At 39.8% G+C, this 18,630-nt stretch overlaps 1 protein-coding gene across 1 annotated transcript in view; it reads left to right on the forward strand.

Moving 5' to 3' along the window:
• LOC138822151 (structural maintenance of chromosomes protein 1B-like) overlaps positions 1-18,630 on the forward strand; it is a 62,892-nt gene that overhangs the window by 19,605 nt on the left and 24,657 nt on the right. The window contains exons 5-12 of the mRNA XM_070014712.1: positions 271-509; positions 3,192-3,447; positions 4,773-4,913; positions 8,531-8,613; positions 9,324-9,531; positions 12,905-13,090; positions 16,085-16,264; positions 18,331-18,477. Coding sequence (XP_069870813.1) covers positions 271-509; positions 3,192-3,447; positions 4,773-4,913; positions 8,531-8,613; positions 9,324-9,531; positions 12,905-13,090; positions 16,085-16,264; positions 18,331-18,477 — 1,440 coding nt within the window. The remainder of the gene's footprint in view (positions 1-270; positions 510-3,191; positions 3,448-4,772; positions 4,914-8,530; positions 8,614-9,323; positions 9,532-12,904; positions 13,091-16,084; positions 16,265-18,330; positions 18,478-18,630) is intronic.

Raw genomic sequence — 18,630 nt, forward strand, 5'->3', positions numbered from 1 at the left:
ACAATGTCAGTGGATTGCCAAATTCGCTGGTCAGGACAGAAATGGATGAGGCCCCAGGTGACACCCTTTTAACCACTATGTCACTGAGTGAGTACAAGTCATTTACTAGTTACTGTCTTATTTTGGTCTATCTGGAAACCTCCAAATGCTATTTTGGGGAAAATATCATTTTTAATAACATACACAAAAACTCATTAGTAATCAATATGTGGTAAAGGTCAGCTGAAATGGATACCTTGTTAACTTGTGTTGAATTGTACTATTTCATAGGCAGAACGCTACCAGAGTCTCCTTGAAGAACTGAAAGCACACAAGATAGAGCTGCAGCTTTTCCAACTGTACTACAATGGGAAAAAAATTGATTATCTGAGCACCGAGTTAGAGCGTGTGAATAGGGACTTGAGTGTTACAAAAGAGTCCTTTTGTCATCATGAAAACATAATGAAAGCCAAGAAAAAGGAGCATGGAGTGCTGTCGAGACAACTGCAACAAACAGAGAAAGGACTGAAGTGAGTTGTGAGGATAGTGTTAACACTGGGCCTTACGAGAAGGACTGAAGTGAGTTGTGAAGATAGCATTAACACTGGGCCTTACTCTGAAGGACTGAAGTGAGTTGTGAAGATAGTGTTAACACTGGGCCTTACTCTGAAGGACTGAAGTGAGTTGTGAAGATAGCGTTAACACTGGGCCTTACTCTGAAGGACTGAAGTGAGTTGTGAGGATAGTGTTAACACTGGGCCTTACGAGAAGGACTGAAGTGAGTTGTGAAGATAGCATTAACACTGGGCCTTACATGACAGGACTGAAGTGAGTTGTGAAGATAGCATTAACACTGGGCCTTACTCTGAAGGACTGAAGTGAGTTGTGAGGATAGCATTAACGGAGGGCCTTACGAGAAGGACTGAAGTGAGTTGTGAAGATAGTGTTAACACTGGGCCTGACGTGAAGGACTGAGTTGTGAAGATAGCGTTAACACTGGGCCTTACGTGCATTGACACGAGACACTGAAAATTGACTTTTTAAAAATAAGCTTTGTATTTTGGAATACTTTTTAGATATAAAGAAAAATTATAAAACTAGTGCAGTGTTCTGAAATTCCTTATGCCTTTTCTCCTGCTACATTTCTCAGAATTAAAAAACGAGTATTGATCTCTTCTTATATATGTGACCAGGTCCTGGAGCTTAAACTCAAGGCATATCCCTGAGCTTACTTTGTTCAAGGCTAGCACCCACTCTACCACTTGAACCACAGCTCTGCTTCTAGCTTTTAGGGTGTTTAAGTGGAGATAAGAGTCTCATAGACTTCCCTGCCCAGGCTGGCTTCAACCCATGTTCCTCAGATCTCAGCCTTCTGAGCAGCTAGGTGGCATGAGTCACCAGGGCCCAGGGATACACTTTTAATCAAAGCCCACACTCAGTCCATATTTTCTTAGTGTTTGCTACTGTCCTTTTCTGACCCAGAATGCCACATGACATTGGTCTGTCTCTGTGGGGCCCTTCTGGACTGAGACAGTTTCTCAGACTTGGTTTGATGAGCTGGGCATCTTTGAGAACTATTGGTCCAGGTTTTTTTTGTAGAATGTGTCTCATTTGGGTTTTGTCTAATGGTGTACTCATCATCACACTGGTGGTACAGGTTTTGGGGAAAGAGACCACAGAAGTAAAATGCCGTTCTCGTCCCATTGTGTCAACAATGATATTATTGTTGTCATAACCTTTATCACTTAATCAAGGTAGTGTTGTTCAGGTTTCCTGCCCATTTTCAATGTATAACCTTTGGAAGGAAGTCATTGTACCAACGCCACAAGGAGTGGGCATTAGGGCAGAATATCTATATAATGTGTTTATAATTCTGTGTAGGGGATTTGTGTCTTCTGTTTTGTATTCATTCAGTTGTCTGTATTAGAGGTATTTTATATTTGGGTTATACTCTACTATACGCTTTTTATTTTTATTGCTTAGACGGGTTGGGTCAGGGGCCAATGAGTTCTTTGCTTAGTATATTCCTTGTCACATCACCATTACTGTGGAAGTTTTTTTTTTCCTCTACTTAATTTCTGTCATTAAAAGATGCTCTTATAAGAGCAAGTTTTAACATTAGCCTGTCCAGTTTTATGAATTTGCCCAAGGTCTAGGATCTCTCCAAGGAATATTGGCTCCTTCTATTGGAATGAACATTAGGAACCAGCATGCTAGGTTTACTCACTGATCCTCGGTTGTCACCATTAGATTGTCTCAGCTGACAGAATTAGAAAACATATGTACATAGACTTTTTACTGTATGCATTCTTATGTTTCTATATATGTCGATCTGTGACTGTATTCAGATAATCGTGAATTTATACTGAAATCTCCTCACTGCTACCCATCCCACAGGGAGCACTCTATCCTTTCTTACTTATCTCCTGTTACTTAGGGAAGTGTTCCAGCAGTGAGAACAGTTCCAGAAACCATATGGGGCATTAAGCCACACCCCTGTAGGGAGCAGTTTTATAACCAGAGTACAGTGCTTATGTATAATTCTTGTTTTAAAAGTCATGGATTTCAAAATTACTTAGCCAGCACTTTTTCCTTCTACTCCTTTAATGAGGTTTTTTCACATATTTTTAATAGTCTTTCAGCATATTTCACTTTCTGTTTACTGTCCCTTTACTGTCCCTTACCCTCCATTGCAATTTTTTAAATTTGCTTACATTCATTTTTCTTGCTTTAAACAATCATCCATTTTGACAAATTTGTAAGTTTAGTTGCAGGAAAAAAAGATGTCCCTAAGCTTCAGCTATCCAACTCTTGCCTAACCACCTCTGAAAGCTAGTTTTTAGAAATTAGTATGAAAAAAGATAGAAATTAGTATGAGATGTGATTTGATTAAAAGATCTTCCCTTATAAAGAAATTAATTTTCAGCCAGGCCCAAGCCAAGTGCTGGTGGCTCATGCCTGTAATCCTAGCTACTCAGGAGGCTGAGATCTGAGGATTGCAGTTCAAAGCCAGCCAGGGCAGGAAAGTCCGTGAAACTCTCATCTCCAATAAACCAACAAGAGAACGGGAAGTGGAGCTGTGGCTCAAGTAGAGTGCTAACTCTGAGCTGAAGAGCTGAGAGACAGCGCCCAGACCTAGAGCTCAAGCCCCACGACCAACAAAACAATAATAATAATAATTTTCTTTAAAGCAAGCTTTATTTCCTTTCTAGGTCTCTTGACGCACTTTTAAATGTGAAGAGGCCTCAGTTTATTAAAGCTAAAGAAAACACGTCTCACCACCTCAAGAAATTGGAAGAATATAAGAAAACAATAAAGGATGGTGACAAACAATGTTCTAAACAAGAAGATGACATAAGAGTCCTGGAGAAAGAACTGATTGATTTAGATAACACATGGAAACTTTTTGAGAAGCAGGTTGAAGAAAAAATCTTACATAAAGAAGACATTGAGCTGGAAGCTAGTCAGGTGAAAATGCAGAAGATAGGGAATATTTTCTACTGTTTGTAGCTTTTAATTAGAAAAAAAAATGAAGTATCTCTGATACTTTAAGAGATTATCCTCAGAATGTAAATTATGGGTATTAAGATTGTTTTGATGTGCACACAGAATCTAACTTTAATGTTTAGATTAAACCATTTTTATATAAGTAAGTGACATATTAAAATTTATGAGTTCAAGTTCTAAAAGCAATATTACCTGGTATAACATTATAATATAACTTAGGTATTTAAGTAATTTTTTAAGGTGAAACTTTTCTCATGATACTATAAAAACTTAAAAGTCATATATATATGGCTTTAAAGTCATTTAATTGGTAGAGAAACTGATTATTTAAAGTGATTTAACATGTTGAGTGATGGGGTTTGAGCATAGTAGTGAACATCTGTAATCTCAGAGCTTGGGAGGGAGCGAGCAAGATCACCATTCCAGGCCAGCCCTGTCAAAAAGTTCAATGTGGATGTGGTGATTTGATTCATCTCTGTAATCCCAGTTTAGGTGAGAGGCACAGGTAGAAGGATGGTGATCTGAGGCTGTCCTGAGAGACCTTATCTGAAAAGGAGCTCCAAGCATAAAGGGTTAGAGGTGTTGATGGAAGTGGTGAAGTACTTTCCAGCAGGCGTGAGGCCCTGAGTTCAAACACAGTATTGAAGAAACAGGAGTCAATATACAGCTTAGAACATGTGCAAATTTTAGTTATAATCAATAGTAGATATCCAAAAATAGATAACTGAGAGTTTTCAAATATCTCTCATTAAAGTTTGAGTTGTTTTTTGTTTTTCTGAGTTAGGGTCTAGCTGTGTACCCTGGCTGACTGAACTCACTGGAATCCAGACTGGCCTCAGACCGGCAGTCCTTTTACTTCAGCATCCAAGGACTGGGCTTTACCGGTGTGGGCCACCACTTGGAGCTTCCCCTTTCCCTCTTAAGATTTTCTAATGGAGGCCCTGTTATAGAGTCTGTTTTGAATATCTCATATTTTATCTAAGGAGTTTTAATAGGAAGGCTTTCAGAAGTGGAGCTGTGGCTCAAGTGGTGGAGCACCATTCTTGAGCAAAAAAAAAGAAAAAGGACAGTGCTTGGGCTCTGAGTTCAAGCCCTAGTACTGACACAAATATAAAATATGAAGACTTTCATAGTATGTTCTTGTATTTCACCTGGAGAAGATGGCACTTATGATCTCATTTGTATAAAATAAGATTTTGATAAGTATCTGTTAGTACAGAATATCATTCAAAGAATATTTTATCCTGCTTAAGTAAGTTAGCAATGTTTCAATGCTGTTTATACAGCTGGATTGTTACAAAGAACTAAAGGAGCAAGTAAGAAAGAAAGTAGCTATCATGACACAACAGTTGGAAAAACTACAGTGGGAACAGAAGACAGAAAAAGAAAGACTGGCATTCGAAAAGAGACGGCATGGAGAAGTTGAGGTAATATGGGCTGCATTGATTTAGAATTATTCTCAATGACATTTTATTTCCTTTTATTTTTCAATATAAAAGGATTTACATTGAGCATAAGTAATTTTTCAAAATCTGAGGGTTTAGGGACATAGCTTAGTGGTAAAGTTCTAAGACCCTGGGTTTGATCCCAGCACTAGAAAAAATTCTGGATCTCTCTTGAGCTGTTTAGTGTTTTCACTTAGATGTTTCTGTATAGTTGGAAGAGAAAAAAAGGAAGAAGATCACAAAGTTTGCTAGGCAGGCATTCTACCACTTTAGCATGCCTCCAGCCCTACTTTTTAAAAATATAATTTTACTATTATTGTTAAGATGTTGTACACAGAGGTTACCATTTCATAAGTCAGGTAATGAATGCAGTTCTTTTGGACATTGTTACTACTTTACTTTCTTTCAGTTTCCTCCTCCTGTACTTGCCCACAAGTTGCATAGCTTATTTTCAACATGCTGTATACTGAATACCATGACTGCATTAGTTCATTCTTCCTCCTTCCATTTCTGCACCCCCATAAAAAGATTTTTAAAAAAGCAAAAATGACTAAAAGCCATGTTTCCATTTTCCTGGAACTCATTTTGATAAGTGATATTTAAAATGTTCAGAGGAGGGGCTGGGAAGGTGGCTCAGTGGTAGAGTGCTTGCCTTGCATGCCTGAGGCCCTAGGTTCGATTCCTCAGTACCACATAAGCAAAAAGAAAAAAGCCGGAAGTGGCGCTGTGGCTCAAGTGGTAGAGTGCTAGCCTTGAGCTGAAGAGCTGAAGGACAGCGCCCAGGCCCAGAGTTCAGGCCCCACGACCGGACCCAAAAAAAAAATTTTTTTTAGAGGAGTTATGACTTCAGGCTCTTCCCCTAAGAGTGTCCTCCTTTATTTAGTCTCACTGTGTACGAATGCCTAGAGTCATGTGTAAGTTGTCATGTTCAGGAAGTGGTGCTTGTGGCTCAAGTAGTAGAGCGCTCGCCTTGAGCTGAAGAGCACAAGGACAGCGCCCAAGCCCAGAGTTCAAGCCCCACGACCAACCAAAAAAAAACAAAAAACAAAAAAAGCTACCATGTTCAGTTGTATTTTAGATCTAGCTTCCTATGAGAGAAAACTTTTGTCTTATAACTACCTCACTTAACATGATTTGTTCTAGGTCCACCATTTCCCTGCAAGTGACATGATATTCTTTCTAATGGATGAGTCAAATTCCGTCGTGTGTACATACCACATTTTCTTGAGCCACTCATTTGTTTTGCGGCATCTAGGCTGATCCTATGGCTTGGCTATTGTGAATAGCACAGCAATTAACATGGATATTCGAGTGTTTTTACCATATCCTGACTTGTAATGTTCTGAGCAGATGCCCAAGCGTCCAATCTTACTTTTTGCTGGTTATTTTGGAGATGAGGTTTTGAGTACTTTTCCACCTTGTCTGGCTTTGAACTGCAGTCCTCTGGATCTCAGCCTCCTGAGTAACTAAAAATAGAGGTGTGAGCCATTAGAGCCCACTTAATCACTCCCTGTTAATGCGTTGTGACTCTTTTCTTTTTCTTTTCTTTTTGTGCTAATATTGTTAGTTAGAGATAAGAGTCTCTCAGGTTTGTCTGCCAGGCTGTCTTTGAACCACAGTCCTTAGATTTCAGCCTCCTGAGTAGCTGGGATTACAGATGTGAGGCATTAGTGCCAAGCTGCCTACCAGGTTTCTTTATTTCCACACTTGACTTTTAGTAGTCTGAATGTAGTATCCACAGTGATGCCTTCACTATCTAAGATACTTTTTAGTTATTATTTATTTATTGTTTTGCTGATCCTAGGGCTTGAACTCAGAGCCTGGGCTCTGTCCCTGATCCACAGCATCACTTCTGGCTTTTTCTGTGTGTGTGGTACTGAGGAATCATACCTAGGGCTTCATGCCTGCTAGGCAAGCACTCTACCGCTAAGCCACCTTCCCAGCCCCTAACATACTTTTTAAAGTATACATAAAGCTTTAGGCCAAGGCCTATAAAATGGCTGTCATGAGCTACTTCACCTGCTCACCCCTCCAATCCCCATGTACCCCTGAACTCCTTTTTTCTGTGATCTGATTGTACTGATCTTTGGAACATAGCAGAAATGTTTCTGTCTGAAGGACTTTGCACTGCTGTTCCTCTGCTGTATTTCTTCATTTTTAACTCCCTTGCTTCCTGCAAGTTGCACTCAAGCGTTACCTTCTTCTCAGTGAAGCTGCCCTGCCCCCGTGATTTAAAGCTGCCCCCACTGCTCTCTGTTCTCCTTCCTTGCTTATCTACCATCTCACATCACACGGAGCTTACTTACCTTCTAGAGAGTAAATGCCACAAAACCAGCATTGTTTGTCTTTGTTCACTTATGGATCTCAGTGCATAATGTTGAATTAACATATTTTACTGATCTAAGCAAAGCATGAGAAGATTGCGTTATTTGAATAAGCTGTTAAGCGGAGAAACTAGGATTTGCTTTCAAACTTGGTTTGCAAAATGAATCTTCAACATATTCTATTTCATTTTGTTCTTTTTGCTCTGTCAGGTTAAACCAAATAAATATAAAAGGTATAATATATGAGAGTTGTCTGAGAAGACAATGGCATCTTATAAAAAGGGAAAATAAAGAAAGGTGTGACAGCAGAGATGAAAAGCATTTAATTGTGCAATTTGTACCACATTATCAAAACATACATTGATTTCTGAAAATACATACTACGTTTTTGTCTTTGTGAATGCTAGTTTCCTTTTTTAAATAGTTCACTTATCTTTATACATTAAATTCTATAGTTTCTATACCATCAAGCCTTCCCTTTTCTCCCTCCCCAACCTCCAGAAAACAGTACTTACTTCCATTTACAATTATTCCATGTTCTTACAAAAAAAAAAAACTTGTTAAATTATTCCATGTTCTTAATCTGCATCTATCCAAGGGCTCTTAACAAATTGCACAAAAACTGCCATAAATTGATATTGCTCTACCGGGCAGAATTCATAATTGCACCTATTAGAAGTCAAAAGTGTTGTTGAATTGCTTTTGTCTTTTGAATATGACAAGCAATAACAAGACAGGGTAAAGAGGGGTGAAGACAGTCATGTCCAAACTCAGTCTTATGACTGTCTCACAGTCCTGTGACCTCTAGAGATGGTCCACAGTTGATTTTCCCAGACATGTAGCATAATCAGCCTGTATCTCAAATCTGGAATTCCTGGCGCCTGAGTTGTCTGATTATCCCAGTTAATATGTCCAGAGGAGCACTCAGGCTTAAGGACTAGAATCTCTATTATGTCTCTCCTTCCTGCCATATGCTAGCCACTGAATGAATATCGATTAAGTAAATTAACTTGGAATACAGATAAGAACTGTTATAGGTATTTGGAAATAATCTACTTTGAGTTTGAATTTACCAGAGATCCCATATTCACACCCTGGAGGTCACATATTTAACAATTGGAGGAGTGAGGATTTTAGCCAGTTTATCTTTTCAAGTTTGTTCTCAAAAATATATACTTCAAATTTGTAAAAGCTTATGATATAAGAAGTTCTAAGCATGTAATTTTATGGTTTAGAATTGATGTGACTGATTTTAGGTTTTATTATTTATTTTAGGGAAATCTGAAGCAAATAAAAGAACAAATAGAAGATCATAAAAAACGAATAGAGAAATTGGAGGAGTATACAAAGTCATGCATGTAGGTAGAATCCTGCAGCTTTCTGTACAGCCGATGCATGCGCCCACTCTGTTGTTTATTACTTCCCTTTAGACTGTTGAACATTATTCTTAACCACATAATAGAATAGTTAAGTTTTGAGTACATAGATTTGCTACAGTGGAACTTAAATTTCCTTGGGATACTGATAACCTAGATATTCTACTCCTAAGAATTTTTCATGGCATTTCCCAAATACTAAGCTTATGATTAATTGCTCTGATTAGATGATCTAGACTTATTCTTTTTTTTGGGGGGGGGTCCGGTCGCGGGGCCTGAACTCTGGGCCTGGGCTCTGTCCCTCAGCTCTTCAGCTCAAGGCTAGCGCTCTACCACTTGAGCCACAGCGCCACTTCCGGCTTTTTTCTTTTTGCTTATGTGGTGCTGAGGAATTGAACCCAGGGCCTCTAGCATGCAAGGCATGTGCTCTACCACTGAGCCACCTTCCCAGCCCTGATCTAGATTTATTCTTGCAATCCCCAGAAACATGTATATTTTGAATCAACAAAGAATGATCAAAAGCTTTTTTTCTGTGTTTAGTGTTGGGTATATCTGTGTTTTCAATCCTTTAAAATAGATTGAGCACTGTTCCATTCTCCTATAAGACCAGACATGTGTTATGTTGTTCCCAGCAATTTCTAAATTATGGATTCTCTTTTGCTATGTGATCTATTGTTGTTATTATTATGTAGGGAGTGCTTGGAAGAGAAAAAACAGCAAGAGGACATCCTGATGGATGAAATAAAAAAAACAAAATCAAGAATGTCTGAAGTTAATGAGGAATTGAACCTTATTAGAAATGACTTGGAGAATGCTGGAATTGATAACCATGAAGGGAGACGTCAGCAGAAGAGAGCAGAAATTCTGGATCACCTCAAAAGGCTTTACCCAGATTCTGTGGTAACTACAATGAATAATCGACTGAAACAAAAAAGGCTAAGCTCAGTCCTTGGTGAAAAACAGTCTTACTTGGAATTAGAAGTATTACCATTATTAGGAAACAGACTTATTTTAGGAATTTTTTATGTCTTTCATTTTATGTTTTTCATATTTATATTTAAACTAGAACAGTAAGTAATTATGGGATTATATAAACAACTCCCATTTGTGTCTGTAGGTAAGTAATTATTAGGGAGAAGCATTGATATGATAGTCTCATTAACATATACCAGCCAGTTTCCCCAAAAGATCTGTGATGGAATCTAGATCTCCAAGAAAGATCAGCCCAAACCTCAAGCTTTTCACGGTTTCAGTTTTTTAATTTGGCCTTGCACACATATGTTATTGGCATCCCTGTTGCTAGGAGTGTCTGCTACACAGCAGTATTTTCTCACAACATTGCATTCCCTGTCAAAAGGCTTGTCTTCAGTATTTATAGCTCTTCATCTCTGCCTTGTTTGAAAGCACCTGCCTTTGTCCTCTGTGGTATCACACTCTCACAAACACCTACCTTCAGCTCCTTTACAGTTCTTTTTTACCTCTGATTCTTTGGGATGGTTTTTGTTTTGTTTTGTTGCCTGCAACAGGGTTTGAACTGAGAGCCTTGGCTAACTTGCCTTGATTATTCACAGCTAGCACTTCAGCCACACCTCCAGCCTGGCTTTAGTCTTGCAGACTTTTTCTGTCCAGGCTTCGATCTGTGATCCTCTGGATCTCAGCCTTCTGAGTAGCTAGAGTGACAGCGTGAAGTACGTGATTCTCTGGAACGCAGTCTTCTGGCTCCTGGCTAGCTTTCTGATTCTTAGTGTCACTTTGATTTCTGGATAATGATGGAGGGTGAGGCAGGGTCACAGAATCTTATTCCCTTAATTCCTAACAAAATGACAAAAACTTGTGGAAAACTAGTTGAACAGTTAAACAACCTAAATGCCATACACTTCAGAAATGACAATAGTCCATTAAAAGAAAAAAGGTTGAAATATAGCATTGCTTGTTCTAAACTCTACAGAACCCTAACCAATTGCTGAGGGCTTTTTTTTTTTTTTTTTTTTTTTTTTTTTTTGTCGTGGAGTTTGAACTCTAGGCTTGGGCGCTGTCCTCAGCTCTTCAGCTCAAGGCGAGCACTCTACTGCTTAAGCCACAGCGCCACAGCGCCACTTCCGGTTTTCTAGTGGTTTATTGGAGATAAGAGTTTCACGGACTTTCCTGTCTGGGCTGGCTTTGAACTGTGATCCTCAGATCTCAGCCTCCTGAGTAGCTAGGATTACAAGCATGAGCCACAGGCTCCCGGCTTCTGAGGGTTCTTACCTAGCATTTCCTTTTTTTTTTTTTTTGGTCTGGTCATGGGGCCTGAACTCTGGGCCTGGTCGCTGGCCCTCAGCTCTTCAGCTCAAGGCTAGCGCTCTACCACTTGAGCCACAGCACCACTTCCGGCTTTTTTCTTTTTGCTTATGTGGTGCTGAGGAATGGAAACCAGGGCCTCATGCATGCAAGGCAAGCACTCTACCACTGAGCCTCCTTCCCAGCCCCAAGCATTTCCTTTCATCTAGTATTTCCTCACTTAGTCATTCCTTTTCTTTTTCTAATTGTAGAGTCTTAGATTTAAATACTAGTGAACCAGGAACTATAAACTTCAAATGTTCTCTGATGGAAGAGACGACTCCAGGAGGCCTAATGTGTTGAGATGCCATTTGATCCTGTGCAAGAGAGAATGTTGGTATAAAGTACTAGTTAAAAACTCAGGAGAGGGTTGGGAATATGGCTCAGTGGTAGAGCGCATGGCTAGCATGCATGAAGCCCTGGGTTCAATTCCTAAGTACCACATAAACAGAAAAAGCCAAATGTGGCACTATGGCTCAGGTGGCAGAATGCTAGCCTTGAGAAAGAAGCTCAGGGACAATACCCAGGTCCGAGTTTAAGCCCCATAACTGGCAAAAAAAAAAAAAAGCCTAGATATTCAAGCAAAGTATATTCTTGCAAAGCATCACCTAACCCTCACATACCCCTGGCTTAAGTTAAGACAGTGTGTAGGACAGGAGATGCAGATTCCATCACCTGTGGGAGGAAGGAATTTCAGACCAGTGAAGCATCTGCAAGGAGCTGAGCCCTCAAATAGAAGCCAGGGGGAGCAAACCACTATGGCAGCTATTATATAATAACAAAGAGCAAGGGGGGATTTCAGAGTCAAAGAACATAATCTAGTTGCCATCCCAAGCAGGAAAGCCATGAGACTATTTCCAATTAAGCACCAAAAAAGTGGTGTTGTAGAGTTGTGGCTCAAGTGTTAGAGTGCTAGACTGGAGCAAAACCAACTCTGGGACAGTGCCCAGGACCCCAAATTAAGCCCCCAGAGGTGCTCTCTCTCTCTTTTCTTTCTCTCTTCTCTCTCTGTCCCTCTCTCCTCCTCCCCCCTCTCTCCCTCCTCTCTCTTCACACACACACAAAATTAACATTTAATTAAAAATAGCAAATAAATTAGCAATATCAAGGAAAGGATCAAACAGCTGAAAGACAAATTACTGGCTTAAGAGGCTGAAATAATAATTAAACAGAGAGTAAAGAGAATAGATATTAAAAACTAAAAATCTGTCATGAAACTGATATGCCTGAAGTAAAACCAACAAATGGAAGGAAGAGCCCAAAGATAGGAAATTTCATGATCACAAATTCTAGGAGCTGTTTATTCAGGATGCCGATAATCAGGTATCTTCTGAAAATGGGTGTCTTCAGTGATCTCTTGGCCACTCTTAGAGCTGTGCAAATGGCATTTGTGGGAACCGCTTCCTAACCAGCCTGGCCCTGCAGAGCACTCTGCACTTTGCCAGTGTCCAGCTGTGCTTTGATATGCAGAAGAACATTGAGTCTCTGCATCCCTTTCTCTGAGATTCCAGGAGGTTACTTCAGCAGTATCTAACTCAATTCCTGCACACAACAGGGGATTCATAAATGTTGTCTAATTAATAAGCAAAATAATAAGTATGAGTTACTTTAGTTTTATAACATATTTTAATACTTTACTAAAATTCATTTAATAATGTTTTCCGTTTTAGGTTTTTTCACCTTTCTGAGATTTGAACTCAGGGCCTGGGACATGCAAGGCAAACATTCTACCACTTGTGCCAATCCTCCACCACTAATACTATTTTTTATAATGAGTATTTAATAATGGGTATTTAATAATGAAATTTAGGTAGATTTGAGTGAATTTGTATTAAATGATAGATGTAATTTTTAAAAATTAGTTTTGCCTATGCTGCTTTGTTACCATAGCAATGAATTGTTTGTTCCTTACTAATATATTGATTTTCCTCTCTTTTTTGAAAAACCTGCTAAGTTTGGAAGACTGCTTGACCTGTGTCATCCTATTCATAAGAAATACCAGCTGGCAGTGACTAAGGTTTTTGGCCGGTACATGGTTGCCATAATTGTCACTTCTGAAAAGGTAGCAAGGGATTGTATTCGATTTCTGAAGGAGGAAAGAGCAGAACCTGAGACATTCCTCGCTCTAGATTACCTTGATGTAAGAAATTTATGTTTGGTCTTCAGTAGTGATCAACTCTTGTCTGTTTAAGTGCATCTTTATTGCTTAAAACTATGGTCGCTATGGGAGAGGGGGAATGTAGTGTGGATGACAGCCAAGTTACAACTAAGGCTAGTGTTAATGTGTTAGCATGTGGAGAATATTAACAAGTGGCTGCTCTTTCCTGGAGCAGGTCTTTTCTTGATAATCAAATTTTGCTATAATCCTACCTGATGTCTTTGATTTCATTGATACAGGTTAGATTTTAAGGCTTGAGGTCTGTTTTGAGATCCCTTAGTATATCCAGAACCTAAATTCTTGACACAAGAACTTTGTCATATGGATGATAACCTCCAGACACTTTTCATTGTCTCCTGAAGCAGATGTTCTCTTTCCTTCATCAGTCACACCTCTGAACTGCAGGCAGGAGGCATGATAAGAAGGGTACTCTCGGCTACTGAGTATCAGCCCTACTGCTAAGTAGCTGTGCCACTTCATTTGTCAGGGTTTCATCTTAGCCTTAGGTTCTTTGTGAAGTAAAGGAATAAGTCCTCACCTTATTGGATGGTTTGGAAGAAGCACGGCGCAGCACCTATCTGGAGGAGCGGCTCGGCAAACACAAGCCAGTCCTGCCTTTGTGCTTCCACACTGTGCCATGCAGGGCCCACCAAGACTTGTTGCCTTACTTTAGCTGACTGTGAAATCTTTTTTTGAGTTGCTTTTTGGTCGGTCGTGGGGCTTGAACTCTGGGCCTGGGCACTGTCCCTTCATTCTTCAGCTCAGGGTGGGCGCTCTACCACTTGAGCCACAGCGCCACTTCCAGTTTTCTAGTGGTTTATTGGAGATAAGAGTCTCACGGATGTTCCTGCCCGGGCTGGCTTTGAACCGTGATACTCAGATCTCAGCCTCCTGAGTAGCTAGGATTTACAAGCGTGAGCCACCAGCGCCTGGCCTGACTATAAAATCTTTTACTTACGCCTCACATGAGATTTTTCAGGGCAAACTTACTTAAAAATTACTTTGTGTGTGTATGGCAGTCCTGGAACTTGGATTCATGTCCTGGGTGCTGCCTCTGAGCTCTACCACTTAAGCTGCAGCTCCATTTCAGCTGAGCTCTACCACTTGAGTTGCAGCTCCACTTCAGCTTTTTTCGGTGCCTTACTTAGAGATAAGAGTCTCACAGACTTTCCTGGCCAGGCTGGCTTTGAACCTCCGTCCTTAGATCTCAGCCTTCTGAGTAGCTAGAACTACAGGTGTGGGCCACCAGCACCCAGCTTCAAAGTCACTTCTTAATCTTATACAGCAGTATGTTTAAATACAAAAGGAATACTTGTACCCCTTCTCAGTGTCCAGTTCTTTAATAGTAATTACTTCAGATTGCTTTTCTATGCACTTAGTTTACGTACACATGTATGTGCACATTTTATGGGATTTTTTTGCTTTGTTTGGTTTAACAAATATTACATCATCTTTGCTAGTTTTATTGTAGATCATTTTTTTTTGGTTGGTCATGGGGCTTGAACTGTGGGCCTGGGCACTGTCCCTCAGCTCTTCAGCTCAAGGTGAGCACTCTACCACTTGAGCCACAGCGCCACTACTGGTTTTCTGGTGGTTTATTGGAGCTAAGAGTCTCATGGACTTTCCTGCCCGGGCTGGCTTTGAACCACCATCCTCAGATCTCAGCCTCCTGAGTAGCTAGGATTACAAGTGTGAGCCACTGGTGCCCAGCTTGTAGATAATTTTTTGTAGTACTGAGTTTTGAATTCAGAGCCTTGCCTTAGTAGGCAGGTGCTGTAGCATTTGAACCACTCTACCAGTCCCTTTTTCCATTGGTTATTTTCAAGATAGGGTCTTGCTTTATGCCCAGGTTACTTGGGCTACAATCATCCTATTTGTTTCTCCTTATTGCTGGGTCAAGAAATACATAACACTGGTTGAGATAGTCTTGTGAACTTCTGTGCTTGGGCTGGTCTTAAACTGTGATCTGATCTCTGCCTCCCAAGTAGCTAGGATTAAAGGCTTGTGCTATAGTGCTAGATTCACAGGGGTTTTTTTGTTTGTTTTTGTTTTTCTTAACAGACCAGGCCTGAAAGTCAGCCTGAAGGTCTGAAGGCTTTCCTGAGGACTTGAGCCTTCAGTGGTTTTCAGGCTCTGTAGTGTTATACTGTTCTTCATATATACATCTGGGTGGGTATTGTGTTTTGCCATAGGAGATGATCAGGAGAACACAGGAGCATTTATGCATTGTTCTGTCCCATGTACTTGGAACAGGGTTGAATCTGGAGGTTGTATCCTCTGGTTTTTTTATGAAGTTTTTGTATTTTAAAAAATACTCTGAGCCAGGCGCCAGTGGCTCACGCCTGTAATCCTATCTACTGAGGAGGCTGAGATCTGAGGATTGCAGTTCAAAGCCAGCCATGGCAGGAACATCCGTGAGACTCTTATCTCCAATAAACCACCAGAAAAATGGAAGTGGCACTGTGGCTTACGCGGTGGAGCGCTTGCCTTGAGCTGAAGAGCTGAGGGACAGTGCCTAAGCCCAGAGTTCAAGCCCCATGACCAACAACAACAACAACAAAATACTCTGTGTCTTAGACAGCCTGGGGTATAGTTTATCATGTTTTTGTCAAACTTGTTGCAGATAGATGCACACTGTTCATCTTGGCTGTCATGCCTATGTTCTGTGACTAAAAAACAATTGAGCATTTGGGATTTTCTTTTTATCAGTTGTGGGGGTTGAACCTCAGGGCTTGGGCACTGTCCCTGGGCTTTTGTGCTCAAGGCTAGTGCTCTGCCACTTTAAGCCAAGCTCCACTTCTGGATTTCTGTTAATTAATTGGAGATAAGAGTCTCATGGATCTTCCTGTCCCACAGGCTTTGAAACTCCTCAGATCTCAGCCTCCTGAGTAACTAGGATTACAGGCGTGAGCCACCAGCACCTGGCAGCAATTGGTTTTTATCATAACTAATATACCAAGTATTTAAACCTTTTAGATCAAGCCAATTAATGAAAGACTAAGAGAACTTAAAGGCTGCAAAATGATGGTTGATGTTATAAAGACTCACATTCCTCAGCTGAAGAAAGTGATTCAGTTTGTATGTGGAAATGGCCTGGTCTGTGAAACTGTGGAGGAAGCAAGACACATTGCATTTGGCGGACCTGAGAGACGGAAAGTAAGAAAGAATTTGGATGGCTTTTTAGAGAAATCCAAGCAGTATTTGCAAGGTGTTCCCTTCTTCCCTTCCCTCCCCTGCTTTCTTGTTTAAATAAATACACACACTCATATTTATATATGTTTTCATATGTTCTCTTTATAAGGAAAACCAACCTAGAACTTAGTTAGTTTTACCTAGGATGCATGAGGTCCTGCACAGCAAAACAACGAAAACCTATAAAAACAAATTGCAAACCGGGGGAAGTATTTGCAACTCACAGTAAAGAGCAAATGTTCCTGTAAACCAATAGGTAGAATAATAATATGGTGAGAAACTGGACAGATTATGAACAAACTTGTTCTTATCCAAAGAAATATAATAGCTCTTAAACACAAAAAATCAACCTTAATCATAATATGAGCAATGCTTGTCAACACTATTCTTAGGTATTATATTTCCTTGTCAGAATAGCAACCATCTAAAGTGTGGACATTGTATGCTCACCGGCTCTGTGAAGGGCATGTTTACTAGTTATACTCTATGGGGACTTAGCATATAGGCAAACTTAATCATATGAAATGATATGTGTGCAAGGCCTAGAGATTGAGCCATTGGGTATAGTAGAACTAACCTAGGCATTTGTGTAAGACTAGCAAAATAAAAATAAAAAGCACATACAGTAGAAAACTCCACATTATGTAAAGTCTATGGCAATTTCCAAAATGTATTCAGTTAAAAATAATTTCTTGCTTCCAGATTTCTCAGCGTGAGACCAAGTTTATCTATTATTTGTCATGCATCCCTGTATGCCGGCACTGTATTTTACTGGCTCCAGTCCCTTGGGCAGGATGTCTCAGTACACAGAAGCATGTAGAGAATGTCTTCAAAGAAGAAATAAAAGAAATAAAAGGCCGTAGTAGTTTAATCTTGGCTAATTGAGAGGCAGAGATTAGAAGCTTGCGGTTAGAAGCCAGCCTTGGCATAAAAGTTCTTGTGACTCCCTCACACCTGTCATCCCTGAGAAAAAGGGGAGCACAATAGGATCCCAGCCCCTTTATATTTTCTGAGCATGAAAGGAGACCCTATCTTGAAAATAATAAACACAAAAAGGAACTGACAGAGTGCCTCAAGTGGTAGAAAGCTCACTTAGCAAGTGTAGGACCTTGAATTCAAACTCCAGTGTTGAAAAATTTAAAAAGGAGGCCTAGAAAGGTGGCTCAGTGGAAGAGTGCTTGCCTTGCATGCCTGAGGCCCTGGGTTCGATTCCTCAGCACCACATAAGCAAAAAGAAAAAAGCCGGAAGTGGTGCTGTGGCTCAAGTGGTAGAGCGCTAGCCTTGAGCTGAAGAGCTGAGGGCCAGAGCCCAGGCCCAGAGTTCAGGCCCCATGACCGGACCCCCCCAAAAAAAGAAAAATTAAAAGGAAAGAGGGAGGAAGAAAGGAGAATATTTGTTGGATTTGTTTTTGTCAGATCACTGATAGAATTTTAGTCTGTCACAGGTGATCCCTTGCTTTAATTAACTAGAAAGATTTGTAAGATGTTGAGAATAGATTTCATTTATTGTATAAAACATAGACATATTTAAATGAGTTGAAGCCCTAGGCTGTTTTATACTTCAGCTCCACTTAAATGTTTTTCTTTATCTCATTAGTGTTAACATTCATTTGGAGAATGTGGTATTTTGAGTATCCTACAGTTAATAAGGCCCTTTCCATCATATCCCACTGACAGCTATGTCAGATTTTTTATGAGATTCTGTAATACCAACTATTTGATACCAAATGTATCATTGACTTTTAATTCTCAATATTCCATTTGTTTGGAACTGTTATATAACTTGTTTGAAGCCTTTGTTATTGATGCCAATTTTTTGCCTAGAGTTTCTTTGGGTGTTAATAAAATGGGATTTGTATCTGTAGTTTGGTCATTTATGTTTCTTCATAAGCTAGATCTTTCATTAGTAAAACTCAATAAGTGTTTTTCTCATCTACAAATTCTCAGCTGTAGAAATTGTCATGTTAGGTTCTTATTTTTGTATACCTTACGTATATTTCTCAATGGTAAAACACTTTTTAATTTTACAGACAGTAGCCCTTGATGGAACTCTGTTTTTAAAGTCTGGGGTGATCTCTGGAGGATCAAGTGACTTACGACAGAAGGCTAGATGCTGGGATGAGAAAGAGATAAAGAATCTCAAAGATAAAAGGAACCAGCTGGTTCAGGAACTCAAGGTACATTTGTGCCATAAAATTTACAAGGTAGCAAGAACAACAGTTGTAGTTTAAAATTGTTTAGGGTTTTCTTCATGTTTTTGTTTTTGGGGTTTAGACCTTGAGAAAACTATGCTAAGTGAAATAAAACAGTCACGAAAGACAAATATTGAA

Source organism: Dipodomys merriami, unplaced genomic scaffold (genome assembly GCF_024711535.1).
Source record: "Dipodomys merriami isolate MVZ:Mamm:240054 unplaced genomic scaffold, mDipMer1.0.p SCAF_990, whole genome shotgun sequence".
NCBI classification, from domain to species: Eukaryota; Metazoa; Chordata; class Mammalia; order Rodentia; family Heteromyidae; genus Dipodomys; species Dipodomys merriami.